The sequence below is a fragment of the Staurois parvus genome, unplaced genomic scaffold (assembly GCF_062004578.1).
Source record: "Staurois parvus isolate SC_StPar_1 unplaced genomic scaffold, SC_StPar_1.0 ptg000644l, whole genome shotgun sequence".
Lineage (NCBI taxonomy): Eukaryota > Metazoa > Chordata > Amphibia > Anura > Ranidae > Staurois > Staurois parvus.
The window spans coordinates 28,092-47,051 of record NW_028318440.1 but is presented as its reverse complement, the minus strand read 5'-3'; the positions used below and the strand labels follow the sequence as shown (position 1 = coordinate 47,051).

At 41.7% G+C, this 18,960-nt stretch overlaps 1 protein-coding gene across 1 annotated transcript in view; it reads right to left on the bottom strand.

Moving 5' to 3' along the window:
* Positions 1-18,364, bottom strand: part of LOC149448992 (centlein-like) — a gene marked incomplete at its 5' end in the record, with an annotated part of 181,161 nt that extends 162,797 nt beyond the window's left edge. Inside the window, 2 exons of the mRNA XM_089693971.1 lie at positions 954-1,483; positions 18,273-18,364. Of these exons, the coding sequence (XP_089550097.1) occupies positions 954-1,483; positions 18,273-18,364 (622 nt within the window). The remainder of the gene's footprint in view (positions 1-953; positions 1,484-18,272) is intronic.
* Positions 18,365-18,960: the final 596 nt, after the last annotated feature.

Genomic DNA, 18,960 nt, shown 5'->3' with positions numbered 1-18,960 from the left:
CCAAAAGAAAGCTCTATTTGTGTAAAAAACTGATTTAAATTTAATTTGGGTACAGAGCTGCATGACTGAGCAATTGGCAGTAGCACAGTGCCGAATAGCAAAAAATCCTCTGGTCATGAAGGGGGTAAAACCTTCTGGAGCCTAAGTGGATAAGGATCATCATAGTAAGTTGCAGCTAGTTTACATGAACTGTATACTCAAACTTTTCTTTGCTAAACTGCCCTTGTCCATCCTTCTATAAGCAAATATATAATTAAAGTAGCAATGATTAGACAAACATAAGGATTAACAAAAATAATAATAGCTTACATGGGAAATAACCCAAAAAGACTAAAGCTTTTGAAATAAGAGGATGATTTTTTTATGCAGTGTTCAATTAAATTTTGTACAATGACTATGCATAAAACATACATGAAATAATTAGTGTGGATGGGTCTTAATTTAAAGGATGTTAAACAGCTTGTAGACATCTGGTAGCAAGCTGAAATGGGTCATTTAAAATTTATCTAACTAAATGAAAGAGGTTGGGGGGGGCAGCTTTTCCTCCAGGATCGGCATGTCACAAGATAACTAAATGGACTTAGTAGACTTGCCTGGGAATCCTTAGCTGTCAGTGGTGAATATGCAAAGGGCCAGTAAATTAAATCAACCTGCCAAACTGTCAATTTCAAGCCTCATGACTGCATGAAAATAGCATCACTGGAAGAAATCAAGCATTGCCTTCTTTTGGGTTTCCTGGCACCTATTCAACTGCTCGTACAGTTGTGGCTAATTTTGCATGCAAATTTCAGTCAATAAGCTCAGAACAAGACCTCCCAAGATATTTCAAAGGATCTGACAGCTTTTTTTTCCTGAATACCAAATCAACAGTAGTTGAAATTCAATCTCCATTTGCCTGTGCTTTGCATATGCACAATGTCCCCTCCATAGAGAAGACTTAATGAGCGCCGTACCTGTCTTCGTTCACATCCTCCCAGCCGTCTTTGCTGAAGTTCTCAAACACGCCGCTCATAACCTTGATGGATTGATTAAGAAAAGCTTGGTGACGTCTCAGTGAGATCTTCCTGGCTGCATTCTGTTTAACCTTGGTTGCTGCTTCTTTCCTGCGGCCTTGCTTGTTTAATTCCTGTGAGGAAAGTGGGACTGTGGTCTTTTCCAGTGTACATCGCAAGATATGAACCTGTCTCAGCAAGTCACGATTTCCATTCCTTAGTTTGTCACAGTCTGCCACAAGTCTTTTTAGAGAGGCAACTTCTCTGTTCAGTTCGCCCTTTTCCTTCTCTAGGGTCTCTTTCGTCTGGTTTACCTCTAAAATTTCCATATGCATTTGCTGCATTTTTTTATCCCTTAAATCTGAATCTTTTTGAAGGAACTTAATAGATGTCTTCAGTGAGTTATTTTGTTTTGTTAACTCATCTTTACTTTCCTTTAGTCTTTTTGTGTCCACTTCTAACTCAAACAGCCTCTTTTCCAGATAGTTTATCTAGTACAAATAAGATAAAATAGAACATTTTATAATTTGTCTAAAATGGAAGCATTTTGAGAAAACATGTATACATTTATACAGGATACTGTTATATATTTAAAGTGGTTGTAAAGGTAAAAGGCTTTTTATATTAACCAGTTACCGACCGCAGATAGCCGAATGACGGCTACACTGCGGCCGGCCAGTTCTGGGAGGGCGTCATATGACGTTCTCCCAGAACGCGCTCTTCTGCGCGCCCCCGGAGGCGCGAACCCGGCGATCTCCGTGATCGTTGTGTCCTACGGACACAGCTGATCACGTGACGTGGTAAAAAAACAATCACAGCGGCCTTTTACCACGTGATCAGCCGTGTCCAATGACACGCTGATCACAGGGAAATGCAATTGCCGGTTCTCGGCTGCACTTTCCTCACGTTGTCAGATCGTGAGGAAAGTACTGCTGAGAACCGGCAGTTGTTAGAGCAGGGATCGGCACTGATCATCAGGACACTGATGATCAGTGCCCTGATGATCGGTGCCCAGCAGTGCCACCCACCAGTTCTGCCTACTTGTGCCCAGCAGTGCAACCACCTGTGCCCAGCAGTGCCACACACCTGTGCCCAGCAGTGCCATCCAGAAGTGCCACCTACCTGTGCCCAGCAGTGCCACCCACCTGTGCCCACCAGTGCCACCCACCTGTGTCCACCAGTGCCACCCACTAGTGCAGCCGAGCAGTGCTGCCAGTCAGTGCCCAGCGGTTGTGCCAGTCAGTGCCCAGCAGTTGCGCCAGCAATGCCTAACAGTGCCGCCAGTCAATACCTAGCAGTGCCGCTAGTCAGTGTCCAGAAGTGATGCCAGTCAGTGCCACCTATCAGTGCTGTCTATCAGTACCCATCATCAGTGCTGCCTATCAGTGCCACCTATCAGTGCCGCCTATCTGTGCCACCTTATTAGTGCTGCCTATCAGTGCCACCTATCAGTGCCGCCTATCAGTGCCCATCAGTGCTGCCTATCAGTGCCGCCTCATCAATGCACATCAGTGAAGGAGAAAAATTACCTGTTTGCAAAATTTTATAATAGAAACAAAGAAACTTTTACTTTTTGCGCTATAAACAAAAAAAGTGCAAAAAAAAAAAACAGAGACAATTAAATACCACCAAAAGAAAGCTCTATTTGTGAGAAAAAAATGATAAAAATTTCATATGGGTACAATCTGAAATCTGAAAATTGGCCTGGTAAAGAAGGGGGTATAAGTGCCCGGTAGGCAAGTGGTTAATGCATTCTATGAACTAAGGTAACAAACCTTTCAAAAGCTGCCCCCACCCCCCTTAAACACTTACCTGAGCCTGATCTTGATCCAGCACTGTGCCTGTCTGCTGCAGCTCTTCTTCCCCCTCTCTCTTCTCTCAGGAGAAGTGGCAGGAGTGGGAGCCATTGGCTCCTGCTTTTGCCAGTAAAAGCATGTGAGGAGGGAGAGGTGGGTGGGGCAGAACTGTGCTGTGTGTGCTATAGACGCACATAGCCTTGCTCAGGATTGAACGCCGGTGAGGGACCCCAGAAGAGGAGGTTCAGGGACACTCTGTGCAAAACCACTGCACAAAACAGGTAAGCAGCACAGTGGCTAAATGGTTAGCACTTCCGCCTGGCAGCAGTACTAGGGTTGTTGGTTCGAATCCCAACCACAGCACCATCTGCCTGGAGTTTGCATGTTCTCCCTGTGTCTGCATGGGTTTCCTCCAGGTACTCCGGTTTCCTCCCACACTCCAAAGACATGCTGATAAGTTCATTGGATCCTATCTAAATTGGTCCTAGTGTGTGTATGTATGAATGTAAGTTAGGGACTTTAGATTGTACACCCCTTGAGGGTTAGGGACTGATGTTAATGTACAACATATATGTAAAGCGCTGCGTAAATTGACGGTGCCATATAAGTACCTGTAATAAAAATAAAATAAAATGTTTGTTTGAAAAAAAAAAAGCCTTTACAATCACTTTCAATTGCACAGATACCTTTGCCTTAGACTAGGATCCAAAAAAAAATTATGTGGACATTATTATCCAGCATTTTTGTTAACCAAGAAATATTTGTAGTCACTCATAAAGAAACCAGAGGAATAAAACTATACTTTTATTTAGCTACTTTTGTTACAACACCTATGACACAAATTAAAAATTAAAATGAGTAAATCAATAAACAAATAACTGAATGATTAAAGAATAATCCTTCTGCAGCGGTCATGAACACCTGGCACAGTCAAGGTTCTCATCCATTGCTGAGGACCACCATTTACCAGACTGTCAAAAGCAGTGCTACTTCTACTTCTGTGTTTAAATCCTAACGTCTCACAGCCAGAATACAGAAGAATTCCAGCCTTTTTTTAAGATTTGGAAAGTATGGGAATTGTTTAGAGTTTCTGTAAGATTTCAAATTCTTTATGTAACCTAATTGAGTGATTTTCCTTCAGTTCTTGCTCTAACTGACACTAGTCACAGGGAGCAAATGAATTAAAATCTCATCACAAAGAAACAGAGAGCAATCTTAACCTATCAGAAGCTCAATTCCTTCTCAACAATGCTAAAAAAAAGTCAACCCTTTACACTTATTTTTAAGGCTAGAACTGTCAGACAAGACAAGTACATGTCTGCTGAGGTACCATGGTTAAAATTATCAGAAGAAGTCACCACGACAAAATACAATTGAAAGCATTTACGCAAAGACATGCATGTTGTATAAGCTAACACTTCTAAGCCATAGGACCACTTTCTCAAGGTGATAGAAACCCTGTAGGGATTATGCCATTATCTACCACAACACGCAGTAATGGAATTAAGTCCCACTGGTGACACAGTGGTAAAAACCCAACAGAGATTCTGACACGTACCTACTATATTTAAAATGGAAAAGTGGTTTTGCCTAGACTTTCATAAGCATGTCATGCCTACTTGTTGTGATTACTGACACTTTAGAGAGATCTCTTCTTGCTTCTTGTTGTAACTTGGACAGGAAGTCAAGGGAAATCTCCCCAATGGGACACAGACACAAAAACCGACAGGTGCCTTTAGCATTTCCTATTCTGTCCCAAAAAAATAGGAATTTTACTTTATCAGTGAAGTTCCTTATCTTAGATAGGTATATGTATATCAAGAGTTATATACTGCTATCTAGGCACAGAGAGGAGGCACACAAGTCCTGTACTGCACTCCAAGATAAAGTGTCACTAAAGGCAAAACTTTTTTTTTTAATTTTGGTAGAGTGGACAGGGTTTAGAACACCTGTCAGATTTGAATTGCTCTCTATGCCCCCATTAAAAATATTTATCCTCTCTATTTGTTCTGTTTACAGTTATCATCACAAGTGAAAGTAAAAGGAAATCCAAAATTTTGGGTTGGCTCCAGAACAGTTCTAGAAGGGAAATCTTCCAATAGGACACTAGCTTTGGTGACAACCCAGGATTCCCTCACTTTCTATTTTGGATTTAGGAAAGAAAAGAAATCCCCTACGGAACACAGTTAAAAAAAGAAAAGAACTGAGAGGTTAGTACAAATCCTATTATCTTATTCATACTGTACAGGACACTGGACTGGTATTCATAAACTATGGGCTCTACCCAACCAATAAAGGAGTGAGAAGTGGGCATCAACAGCAACCTGCAACTGCAAACAGGCCCAAAAAAAACAAGGGTTCAAAGAACCTAAACAAATTACTCAGATAATAGCTTTAAGCACCTTGCTTATCAAAATGTCCACCTGATAGAACTTGGAAAACATGTAAACCCATGACCAGGTGGCAGTCTTGCAAATCTGGGATTCAGATGCTTGATGTTTAAAAGTCCAGGAGACACCAACGGTCCTTATGGAATGAGCTCTGAGGGGAAGGGGGGAATCTTTTCCTTAAGGACGTAGGCCCTTGAGATGAGTTGGCAATGATAAAGCAGGGTGTCCACTAGGAGGACCTCAAGGTAGAACAAAAAGATTCTGGCCTTCGAGAAGAAGCTATGGCTGTCAAGACTCTGACAACTCTAACCATATCCAAACAATGTTAGGCAATTTTCTCGTCCATGCTTTCAGTCAGGACATTGGAAAGAAAAGACAACACCCACCGAGGTGGAAGGAGGAGGCCACCTTAGGTAAAAAGGAAGTTTGGGGTCTCAAAACTATTTTATCCCTGTACAAAATGAGAAAAGGCTCATTACAAGATAGAGTTGATAACTCAGAAACATGCCAAATATGCGTAGTGACACCCAGAAAGGCAACCTCAAAGGTTTTCCAATTGGATGTTTCTAATCTGTTCAAAGGGGGGAGCAGCTTCTAAAAGCAGAAAGCACCAAGTTAAGATCCCAAGGTGAAATAGGAGGTGGAATTGGGGGAATTATATGAGCACCAAAAATATTATACAAGCTTCTGCACTGCCCACTTCTAGCTACTTTTACAAATAATCAATAGCTTGTTCACACCAATAAGTGTTTCACTCAAAGTATACATATGAATAAATAAGTACAATAATACTCTGTATAAACCAAAACTGTGCCTTCAAATTACAATCCACACGTAAAAAATACAGTGTATGTCCATCCATCACATGCTGTTTATGCAAACAGAAAAACCTCAAAACCACAGTCCATAATAAATACATAAATTGTCTAACGTGCTGAAAACTATTTGTGCATTTGTTTTTCTGTTTCCTTTATTTAAATGTTCGGTGTCTGTATATGTATTACACCTCATCACCCAGTGATCCACAGTAGTTGTGTTCTCACGTTTTACTTTTAATATGACCTGCACATTAAAGAGGTCAAATCAAGCACTTTTCCCCACAGGGGAAGTTTAAGTTGTTGTAGGGAAAAGCACATGTGGTCTCTTTTTGCTTTGTCCTGAGCTAAACTTGCATTCGAGATAAGGAGAGATGCGTGAAAAGTGGCTGGTACCTCTGAATCTTACAAAGCTGTAGAGGCTTGTGTAGAAACCTTGGAACTGTTTTGAAGGAACTGGTAAAACCATCCATTGTGACTAAAGTTGGTGCAAAATGGTCATCAAATCTGCCTTTCTTTAGTATGAAGCTGGCAGACTGCAAGAAAAAGTGGGGAGAGGCAGGGATAGACACTTTGAGAATTGTTTACACCTTTGAGATGATAGATTGGACCCACAGGTCCAGGATGTGTTTCAGATTCAGACTGGCACAAAGGCCAACAGACGCCCAACCTACTCTGAGGAGTAGGGGCGTGCTTTTATTGTAAGGAGGGCTTATGGGAAGGCTTGGCGGGCCAGATCTATGTGAAAGGAAGTGTTAAGCTTTGGTTAAGAGAAGGATGCCTGATGAGAACAGAAATAATCCTTTATTTGAGTGGAAGTAGAAGCTTTAGAAGTGTATGATTTAGGGTAGAAGCACCTCTGCACCAGTGAATTTGTCAAGAGATTCCCAAAAAAGAATTCACTATTAAAAGGCATACAGAGCAGATGTTTTTTGCAAACAAGTTCAGCAGATAAAACTTTTAGCCACAAAATCATATGCAGAGATAAGAGATATTCTTGAGACTTATCAAATGACATTCTGAAGAGTTTTAACACAAAAAAGGGCTGAAGGCAACAGATGTAATTGCTCTAGGAGTGCAGGGTCTTCAAAGACGGGTTCTTGATCTCTGCTCATGCATCTTGACCAGTTAGTTACTGGCAAATAGACATGGCAGCAATTATCAGCTGGACTTGCAAGAGCAATTATGGCATGTAAGCGGGCTTCAAAATGCTTATTAGGAGAATCCATAAAGGAGGGAAAACCCTCAATAGGAACTGAGCTGTTATTACAAACAGAATTGGCAGGATCCACTACCAATCCAAACCATTTATCTTTAAAATTCTTATCTATAGCATAAATATTAGCAAATGTTTAGTAGGAGTACAAACCTTTTTAGGGCATTGCCAATCTCAAAGACCATAATCAATCTGCGCGTATATGAGCAAAGTCTTTTTAGGCTTAGCCACTCTCTTAGTACTCATAAGAGGTCTGTTTTGGCTGTGGTGAATAAGATGCTGTTAGATAAAAAATAGTGCACGTTGCATCAATTAGCATTTCCACAATGGAAAAAAATTGGAATAAAGCCAAAGCTTGTACTTCATAAGCTTCAGGGAGTGAAAATCCTTCACTAAAAAAAAAAAAAAAAAAAATCATTGTCCTGAACACTTTTCTCCATATCTTTAAGTATAAGGTTCCGTTTCTCATTCCTAAACAGGGTTAGGGAAAAAGGGAACATGTTGAGTTTTTTGGCCTCCGGAAACAAAAGGTTCTAGAAGTGCTGACATTTTTCAAAAGAATTCAGACATAGTGACAGAGAAATATGCTTTTGTCAGACTGGTCACATGGTGTGTGTCTGAGAGGGAGCCTGAGTCAAATGGGGGAACTGTGTTAATACAGGACATTGCTCTGGGACAAGGGAAGAGCCATCAATCTGAGCGGTGTTCTGTGCTTGCGTCCATCTGCAGAATGCATGTTATTAAAACCCTTTTGTCTCAGGTTCCTTGTGCTTGTGATCTGCCATTGATAGTGAAGGGATCTGCAGTTGGGTACTCACTTTTCAGGAGTGTGGAATGGTTGGGGTTTTGCATGTACAGAGAAGGAGCCAATATGACTCATGCAGTGACCGAGTTTCTGTGGCTGTGTGTCTGTAGAAGATGGCTGCAGGAGTGCAACACACTGTGAGCATTCTTGGTAAAAGAGGCAGGTGGAAACATGTCATCTGGGGGGTGAATTGCAGTTACCTCCTCCTTCGAGGACTAAGTTAAGATAGGAGCTAAAACTGACAATTTTAAAATTGCTCACTAGGAAGAGTTAGAAACAAAATGGCAGGAACTGCCACATTAAAATAAACACCACCCAAATCCTCTGCTCACTAAATCTCATACTGGGCTATGCTATGGAATAATTAAATTAAAGCCAGAAATTGGACTACATATATAAGGAAACTGTGTCTTACCTTAAACATGAAATTGGACCTATTAAAGCAGAGCTGCACCCAAAAGGGGAAGTTCCGCTTTAAGGACTGGTCTCCCGCTCATCATTAAGGATTGGTACCTTTGGGGAGCGGGGGGGAGGGGGTACCCGAAATTGACAGGTACCCACTCCCACTTCTGCTGCGATCGCCTAGGCGGTTGGAAACAGAAGTTGTCCCCCCCCCTCCCTCCCGTAGTCTCTTGAGACATGTGACAGGTCCCAGATAATTACAGGACCATTCAGAAAACACATTGCTACTCGCTCATGCACAGTGGGCACCCATTTTTTGAAGCTGCTGACTTATTTTTTTACAGTTTCACTGGAAATATGCTTTAAGGTGCAGACTTCATTCATCATGGCGGACATACCCCTGAAGGGGACTTCAGGGTCAGGGAACCATAATTCTAGATCTTGGTCCTGGACCTGTGCAGCTCCCTGCAGCTAACCTCACATATTGAACTTTGCGCAAGGCGAGCATCTAACAAAAAATCCAGTGTCTCAGGCAAAAAGAGGGTGACTTTCATGCAATGAGGTCCAGGTACAGTTCCCAAAGTACACACTGAGGGTAGCCAATCTAGAAAATGCTAGATAATGCAACACAATAATTAGTTAGATGTTGATAGAAGATTCAGATGAAAAAACATCAATGGTTTAAAAAGGAAAAAAAAATTCTGCAGAGGAAAACTGGTTCAGCTAAGCACATCAGCAAAAAAAAAAAAAAAACCTGGATCCTCATGAAGAGGGAGGGGTTTATACTTATATGCTCTGGGGTAGGCCCTAGCAAACGTTTTTGACAGTGTCCCATCACCTGACGGTAGTAGTATGTAATCCATTATCTATGAATACCAGCCCTGTACCATAGGATTAAGAGAAGTGTTTTTTCCTTTAAAGTAGAATTCCAGCTAAAATCTAACTAGGCTTAAAAATGCTCCCTCCCCCTTCTAACACCTATACTACCTAAAAGTAAAAAATGATGTATATAGTTACCTTTTTTTTAGCCCACTTTGGTCTGGTCATGTGATACCCTGTGGCAGCCAGCAGAGGCTGCAAGGGAATGGAGAGAGTGCCCAGCAATGGATATGAAGGCCAGGAGTGATGATGACACCCATAGGCTCCCATGCGGCAGCCACTGCCATTGGTCCCTTCTCTCCCTTGCAGTTGCCACTATCTGACGTGGAGAGCCAGACCACCAAAGCAGGCTGAAATAGCTAAGTATACACATTACACATACACACAGGTTAGTTAGTATAGTATAGTGTATAGTGTTAGGAGGGTAGTGGAAGCATTTTTAATACTAGCTAGGTTTTAGCAGAATTCTATTTTAATAATCAACTTTAATGTTGCCAATATCCACCACAATAAAGACAGGTACTACCAGTGCATCCCAATATCATCATAAAAATAGGTATTTTGACATATGCACCATGAAATACCAATGTGTGTTTAAGAAAATTCACTGTGTCACATGTTATGACAAAGGGCAGATTGTTTTTAAATGTGTGAGCATTGCATGTCGCAATTGTCAAATTAAAGTCTGTTTTTATGAGGATGTATGGTTGCGCTAGTAATATTGGTCTTTATAGAAATGGATATAGATACAATGCAAGGCACAATTTGTGCACTCACTACACCACGGGGATTTTCTATCGATGCAACGCCTGAGCTGTCTATTTGGATTTCTTTGATGGCATCCACCTCTGTTGTTAGGTGTGAGGCTAAAAAGCTATGAAAGTCATTTATTGAATAAAAATAATGATTTACTGTTGGTGTGCAAAAGACATCATGATAGGCAAGATCTTTCTAACTGCCAAGGTAGGAAAAATGTAGACACTGTGAAAGTTTAATTACGGTGAAAAAATATCATTCAAAAGTCAGATCAGCAGCAATTAGCTCCACATCGTGACAATGGTAGTTCCCTGTGTGGGACTATTAGTCTATTTCTATATGAATTGTTAGTATTTTTGTTACAATACTTCCATTAGAAATTGATCTAATATTGGATGATGGGGACAGGCTCCCTTCATAACATGTACAGAGCTATATTCAGGCTTTGGCAGGACCGTGGAAAGTATGCAGGTATGTTTTTTTTTCTTCTTAAAAATCAAATAAATAAATACTACTAGTATATTACTGCAGGGCTAACTACTGATGAAGCCAAAAAACACATGTACTAATTTACTTTGTGTTGGAAATATTTGATTTATTTAAAAAATATACTGAAAGGTAGTGAGATTTAAATTAGATATGTCTCTAGCTTTTCATTAAACACAGACTTGGGTCAGATACATACAATATTTGTTTTGCAAATAGTCATTTAATACATGAGAAAGTAGTAGCAGAACACCAACAGTTTTCTAAAGGGAAAGCACTGCAAAACGCTACATTTGAATAAAACTTGGGGCTGTGTCACGGTTATCAGTCACTGCTCTGACTCCTTACCTTATTTGTGTAAATGTAAACTAGAACTATTGAGATTTGTATACAAGTACAACTTGAAATTAGAATAAACTTCAAAAATTAAGCAGGTAGGTGAATTAGGCACTGCTAGAAGTGAAGAGGGCTATGACGTGCACGGCTGGAGGGAGCTGTGCTAAGGAACTGCGGGAAGTTCAGTTCAGAGGCACATTGAAAGTGAATGAAAAATAATTTATAGGACAGAAAAATACTGCACGTAAGTGTTTAAAATACTTTGTTTCTCTTTATCTCTACCTGCAACTTCTTGAGTTGGTGACAGGGTCTCTTTAAGCAGTACATGTTCATTTTTGGGAAAAAAAGCACGCACACAAAATAAAAAAAATATATTTTTGCTAACACCTTCATACCTCTACATTCTGTAGAAAATGTCAAAATAAGAGTCAAATGTGCATATAATTTATTGAAAGATCTTTGAAATGTGTGTTAAATGTAAAAAAAAAAATTGCACTGCATAAAGACATAATATAAGCATCTGTTATTACAAAGTGAAATAAGCAAAATAAGAAATATAAGAATATGATGCCTTGTTTGGTGTGTGTTATATTTAGGTTAAGGACAAAGAATGAAAAGTTAGATGTTAAAAAAGAAGCATTATGCCCCTGAAATATATTCTGATATTTCATCTCCCTTGAAATCATGTGACAGCATATTCTTCAAAACTAACACAATCGTTAGTGCACAGTATTGTCCCCTTAAGCTATTGGTATTTTAAATTCGTATGAATGTTTTCCTTATCTATGTGCATAATGTTATACACTGCAAGTTAGTCAAGATGATTAAAAGGAAATAGAACATGCCTTCTGGGCTTAAACCCGATCTTAGCAATGCAGCACTTTACATCTGCAGAGATGAAAATTTATACCTGGCAAATAAAATTAGAGTTAGGATATAAAGATGATAACTTAGAACAAACCGGGTGACATTCCAAACTGCAGTACTCAAATAATTCCAATTACTCACTCCACCTTTACATAAATGAAAGTGAGCATTTCCTGTTCAGTATGTTATTATGCTAACATGATGTTTGTCATTCCATAATAACAAGATGACAGCATTCATTACCTGGCCATATGGCATTTGTTAGGAGTACAAGCAATCAAATCATTTGCTCTAAATTGCTGTACTTCTTCCACGACATTATCTGTAAATAAACGGAAGACACTACACGGGCTCTAGATATGTAATTACTGCCTGGGTTTAGTGTGAAATAACACAGTTTTCTTTACAATCTTTGATAAAAAGTTCTTAAGCTGCGAAACATTACAGAGAAATCTACTACTGATAGATAAACTCTATGCTAAGATACATACAGTATAAAGTTTTGAATGTCCAGTGACAGATGTTTTTTTTTTATTTTTTTATAGCAGATCTCTAAAAATGATAGACAGACAGATAGACAGACAGAATAAGATAATGCAAGATAAGATAAATAGATAATCACCAAGGACACCTGAGAAGTACCTATGGCAGTGGTTCCCAACATCAATCCTCGTGCCTCGAACAGGTAATGTTTTCAGGATTTCCTTTACCTTGCCCAGGTGCTTTAAATTAAGGTCAATGGATTAGGCTGGCCATACATTATACAATTATCTGGAGATTTTTGGTTTAGATTTACCAAAAACCATATAATAGGAGGACAAACCTAAACAACACTTTCAGTTGTATCCAATTAGGCAGGTCCTTGCACTACACAGTTGAAGGTAAATCTAAAGGAAATTGGGCAGAAAATTGGAAGATAATTGTATAATGTATGGCCAGCCTTAGAATTTATGACTGGTATAATATCAAAACATGGCCTCATGGGGAGTACTTGAGGAGTGACGTTGGAAGCCACTAACCTATGGCATCACTTAAAAGAAAAATGTAGGGCCAATTTTTTCTGAACATGTTGCTTATAAAATAAGCACACCACCAACATGATTTCCACCCATTCTCATCCCAGTCAACCCATTCAGTTTAAAACAAAAGTGGGTTAACCTGTTTTGGGTCAGCATGACTTATTGTACCATAGATGTATTAACAGGATTTTTTTGTTACTCACCGTAAAATTGCTTTCTCTGAGTTCACTGATGGACACAGCATCTTCCATTCTTGAACATAGGGTTTATAGCGCCACCTACAGGAGTAGGACACTAGGCAGAAAAAGAAACTCGGCACCGCCTATGGGCAGTCCTGGCTGATATAAACCCCCTCTCTGCATAGGCAATCGAGTTAGTAACAAGCAGTTTCAGAGAAAAAAAAATCATAGAGGGATGTGAGCTGTGTCCATCAATGAACTCAAAGAAAGCAATTTTACAGAACAAAAAAAATCCTGTTTTCTCTTTCGCTCATTGACAGACACAGTGTCTTCCATTCTTGACCATAGGGAAGTGCCAAACAGTGAGGGGTGGGAGAAACCAAGGCAGGAACCAGGCCAACAGGAGCTCAACAGGAACACAAGAGCCCAATCAAAAAAAAACATCCCCGAAGAGGGAACAGAAACCTTAAACAGCCACCTGCAATACTTTGTGGCCAAAACATGGGTCCAAAGATGCCAAGACATCACCTTGTAAAATTTTGTAAAATTGTGCACACAGACAACCAGGTAGCCGCCTTGCAAATTTTAGACATAGACGCCTGATGACGGAAGGCCAAAGAGGCACTAAGTGGCCTAGTAGAGTGCACTGTTACGGGAAAAGGAGGAAACTGACCTTTAATGGCATAACCTTTAACAAACGTCTGCTGAATTCATCTAGAAATGGTAGCAGAAGACGCTGCCCCAGCTTTTCACGGCCCATCCGTGATCACAAAAAGGGAATCTGACCTATGAAAGAACTCCATAACAAACAGATACACTTGAATTGCCTGAACCACATCCAAGGCGTGCAGAGCGAACTCCTTAGGATGCAATGGGTGAGTACATTGTAAGAGCACAGTAGGACATTATGCTCATTTAAATGAAAGTCAGAGACCACCTTAGGGAGAAAGGAAGGGCACAGACAAAGAATCTTTGTGCACCACCAAATAAGGAGACCTACAGGGCCAGGCCATCAGCTCCGACAATCTGTGGGCAGAAGTGATAGCCACTAAAAAGGCCACCTTCTGAAACAGATTTAGCAAGGGAATCGCCTTAATATTATCAAAAGGAGACTTTTGGAGAATAGAGAGAACCAGATTCCATGGCAGCAGCTGGGAGAACACAGGAGGTGCCACATGCCTAACCCCTTAAACGAAAGTATGGATCAAAGAGTGCAAGGCTAGATGACGTTGAAAAAAAAATGGCCATTGTGGAAACCGGGCCCTTGATGGTACTTACTGTCAGCTTCTTGTCAACACCCTGTTGCAGAAAAGACAAAATTCTAGCCACCGAAAAGGAACGCAGGCAGCTTCACACTAAGAAATGTATGCCTTCCAAGTGCGATGGTATATCTTCCTAGAACTAGATTTCCATGCCTTTAGAACCCTGTCTCTTAGAACCTGGCTTTCAATAGCAGCTGTTAATGCCAGCGGCCATAAAGCAGGGTGGAAGATCGGCTCTTGAGACAGAAGATCTGCTCTGAGCTGCAGACACCAAAGAACATCCGCAAACCAGCCACACCATGCCGGCATACCAAGGGTGACAAAGCCAATCAGGAGCCACCAAGATGACTGGAATGCTTCGGCCTCTATGCTCCTCAGCAGCCAGGGTAGAAGCTTGAGAGGAGGAAACGCATAGAAGAGATGATATTGGCTCCATGATGCACCTGGGCATCTGTTGCTTTTGCAAGCGGATCCCTCGTCCTGGCCATGAATCTCGGCACCTTCCTGTTGAACCGAGATGCCAGGAGATCCATGTCTGGAGTGCCCCACCAGAAGCAAATCTGATGCATCACATCTGGATGCATGGACCACTCGCCCTGGTCCAACATTTGAGGGCGGAGTTATTCCGCCTGCCAATTTTTCATACCAGGGATGTGCACGGCAGAGAGGTTCAGTACATGATGCTCTGCCCCCTGAGAATGCAGGAGGCCTCTAGCAACGCTTCACACTCCATGTCCCCCACTGGTGGTGGACATAGGCCACTACCGTGGCAACGTCCAGCTGGATCCTGACCAGGTGCCACCGAAGACATTCCGTCCACTCTTCCAGGCAGAGCCTTATCGCCCGAAGGTCCTAATCATCCTGGTCTTTTGACCTATACAAACCTGGGGAGTCTAAGGAGTCGGGGGACTTGTGCCACTTGGACAGGATTTTCCTCTGAAGGGTCCTTGTGTGGAACCTGGTGTTGAAAGTCAGGCCCAGATACTCCATCTTCCTGGTTGGGGTCAGAGTGGATTTCCGAACTTTCAGGATCCACCTGAACTCTTGCAAGGTGCTGATCACGATCGCCACGTCATCCCTTAAACAAACTTGAGGCCCTGGACCAGCTGGTCTGCCAATTCCATATAAGCTAGGCTTCCCCCCAGGCCATGGCGAAGGAGTTTTGCCCATTAGGTAAGGGTCTGGGACAATAGGGCAGTGGCCAAAACCGGTGGAAGAGCTGAGCCAGCAATAGTGAACATTGTGCGGACAACCGACTCCACCTTCCTGTCCACTGAATCTTTAGTGGAGACTCCTCGACAGGTATCACAGTCATTTTATTCAACCTGGAATTTGGAGGGTCCAAGACAGGCGGCACGCTCCACTTCTTCAGGAAAGATTCATGGAAAGTATAACACAACGGCAAACCATTTTGAGACCACAAAAGGGTCTCTTAGGATGTTCCCAATCCATGTAAACAAATTTGTCAAAATAAGGAGGATGAGAGAACACCTCCGCGACTGCCCCAGAAGCATCCTTTATTTTTAAGGTTTCTTGCACAGAGGTAATAAGTGCATCCACCAGCCCCTTTTCTTGTTCAACAGCAGCAGCAGAGGACTCATCATCACTATCAAAGGGGCCAGGGATCTTGTCAGCAGGACCTACAGGCAGGCCAGTATCCGGAGCCGCAGAGACGGTCTCAGGATCCTGAAGCAGGAGAGGGTGGAGGTCGCTTCTTGCTCGCCTTACGCCCTAACGCCACCTCCACCCAGGAAACAAAGGACACCAAGACTGCTGTCAGTGAGCCAATGGGAACAGAGGTCCCCTTGCAAAGGAAGCCAGTCGAGAAGCCACGTGGAGCACACATCCAGCACAGCAGGATGCCTGAGAACAGCCGCCCATGTGATCCACAAGGGCCAAAGGTAGCAAGTAGGCTGCCATGCAGCTACAAGAAAATGGCTGCCGAAACCCCGCCCACCAAAGCCCAGGCCCCTATTGGACAAAGCAGACACCAAAAACATGGCCAAGGGACTGTATGACAAGGCTGCCAGAGGAGGAGGAGGCAATTCAGACACCAAGACAATAGCCGCTGTAGCCCTGCCCTCTCGAGCCCAGGCACAGCAAGGCCCAATAGATTAGAACAGGCTGCCAACAGGCTACAAGAAAATGTCCACTGCTCATGGCAGCAAGGTCTTTGGGAAAATGGTTGTCAGGAAAGAGACACAATAAGCCAGCCGAACCAGCCACAGGACTGCCAGGCAACATCATCACATGGCTCCCACCACCACAGCAAGCCAGGCAGGCATCTCCACCCGCCAGAGCTGGAAGATAGCATAGCTCACAACCCCAAAGTAACTGCTAGTGCAAAGAAAGGTAGCCCAAACCAAGATTGTGGGATGAAGAGGGGGCGAGGGGTGAATCCGGCAATACGAGGGGTTTGGCAGGCCCCCCCGGTCCAAAATGGGGCACATCGTGGCCCGCCCAGCGCATGGCCAGGGTCGGCACATGGTCGCTGACCAGGCTGGGAGGACCACTGGATCTATATTATCCAGCCCATCACCCTGCCCAGCTGTTTGAAGATCTCCACAGGAACATCCCAGGAAAACTGAGAAATATTACTATGGAACCACAGGTCCCAGCAGGGAGCAAGGTCACTACTACTGAGCACTAAAAAAAACTGAAAAAAAAAAGGATTGCCAATGCAGAGAGGGGGTTTATATCAGCCAGGACTGCCCCTAGGTGGTGCCATGTTTCTTTTTCTGCTTAGTGTCATACTCCTCTAGGTGGTGCTATAAGCTTTATGGTGAAGAATGGAAGAAGCTGTGTCCATCAATGAACGAAAGAGAAAACATTTTACCCTAAAAAAGCACCCAAGTATGGAAGCTGACCAACGACTGTAACGCCACACACATTTGTCAATGTGTCTTTCAGTCTCTGTGTTCATTTAACATGGTCTGCATCAATTGAGCGGTTGAAAATGGTGGCTAGACAGAGGATAGTGCAACCTTCTGCAACAGTTTATATGGATATAAAGAGATAACTAAGGCTAGCCGTACATGTTTAGATTTCTGGATAGAGGAATCTTCCCTGATGGCTATTGTACTTGAACACCTGTGGATGTTAAAAACACCCAAATAGTGACTGCATCTAATAGGATGCAGTCACTGAGCAGCAAAACATTTTGAGCCATCTCCCTTGATTTTGCAATCAACTTTTTTTGAGTTGTGTGAGGCCAAAAGGGCCACCTATGGCTCAAATATCGGCTGATTAAGCAGGAATCAGATGAGATTCAAGCAGCGTATGGCCAGCTTTATCTGACTTTATAAAACCATCTAACTTCTCTTACATAAGTTTTTCTGCACTCAGATCTCTCTCAAAGGTTAAGTGTTCTATTATCTGTTAAAAAAAAAATATATATATATATATATATATATAATTTTTTTTTTTAAAGAAACCACCTACACCTACCACAGCATGTGAAGGCAGAAATTATCATTTAGTCTGAGGTCAGCAGAGCATAGCAAAGGAATGCTTTTTGAATCAGGGAATCCAATCAACATGGCAAGAAAAGAAGCTGGATCACACTTTTAAATGGAAAAACCCTCATATACAGCATGTTGGTCTCAACTTCCACACTATTTACAGGTAACATTACATATAGAAAATACAGAAACATTTTCTTTAAAGATCACCTTTGGGAGCATGTTATTTTAGGGTGTAAATTGTAACATGCTTCAGCAACCCTCCCCCTATGACAGTGAATGTGGGTTCCTTTTCCCGCACCCACTGTAACTTTATAAAAACAGAGCAGCTGAGCAGGGCTCCGCCCACACAGCAACATCATTCATACAGGAAGTATGGGCAGACAACTGTGTTGAGAGTCTTCAGGAGTCTAATATTACACCCACAATCTACTGATCACATGAACAATGTTCTGCAGGCTCCTGGAGAAAAAAGTAATAAAAGCACTTTTATTTTCTGCAGAAATATGTGTTTTTATTATTTTTCCCAAAAGGTGAATTTAGTCTTTAAAACTTTCTGAAGAACAAGGTAATCTGGGTGTTCCCTTTAAGTTTATGCATGATAAAAGTACCTTCTGCAATGTGTACTGTACAGTATTTCCTAAATTTTTCTTTGGCGTGCTGCTCCTGACATTTTCTTCTTTGCCAAGTCTTAAGAGCAACTCTGTAACAAAAATAAAAAGGAAACAAAAATTACATAAATAGAAATATAAAAAGTCACTTCACACAGAAGCCACAATGACAAGTTTGTTATGTCATCATAAAAACAATGAAAACTCTACCTATTCTGAATAAATTGATCTATTTTCTTGTCAAGTTTTTGGACAGTCTCTAAGCACTGACCTTTTTCAAAGTCTGGTGTCATACAATTACAAAGCCTTTGGAACATCATAGTTATTTCCTTTTTTTGTTATACTGTACGAACTTTACAAAGGTACAATGCATCTACAGGTTAAAGATACTGTACTTTTATTCCTGTTTTCATTCTTTTATAGACTGCACCGTCTTTTGCCTTGAAAGCAAAATTCATTGCCTTTTTATCTATAGTCTCAGACAGTTTTATTCTCCGGGTCTCGTCCCCCTGCTAGGAGGATCAGAGTGATTGGTGAACAAAGCAAATCGTAACAGAATTAGGATGGAGTAAAACTTTAAACCTCTTTTTTCCACACATTCAGCAGACGTTTATTTTACTTTGTAGGATAAAGCACATCGATTAAGAAATGTGTAACGTGAACTGTTTGGGTCAGAGCCTGTCCATCA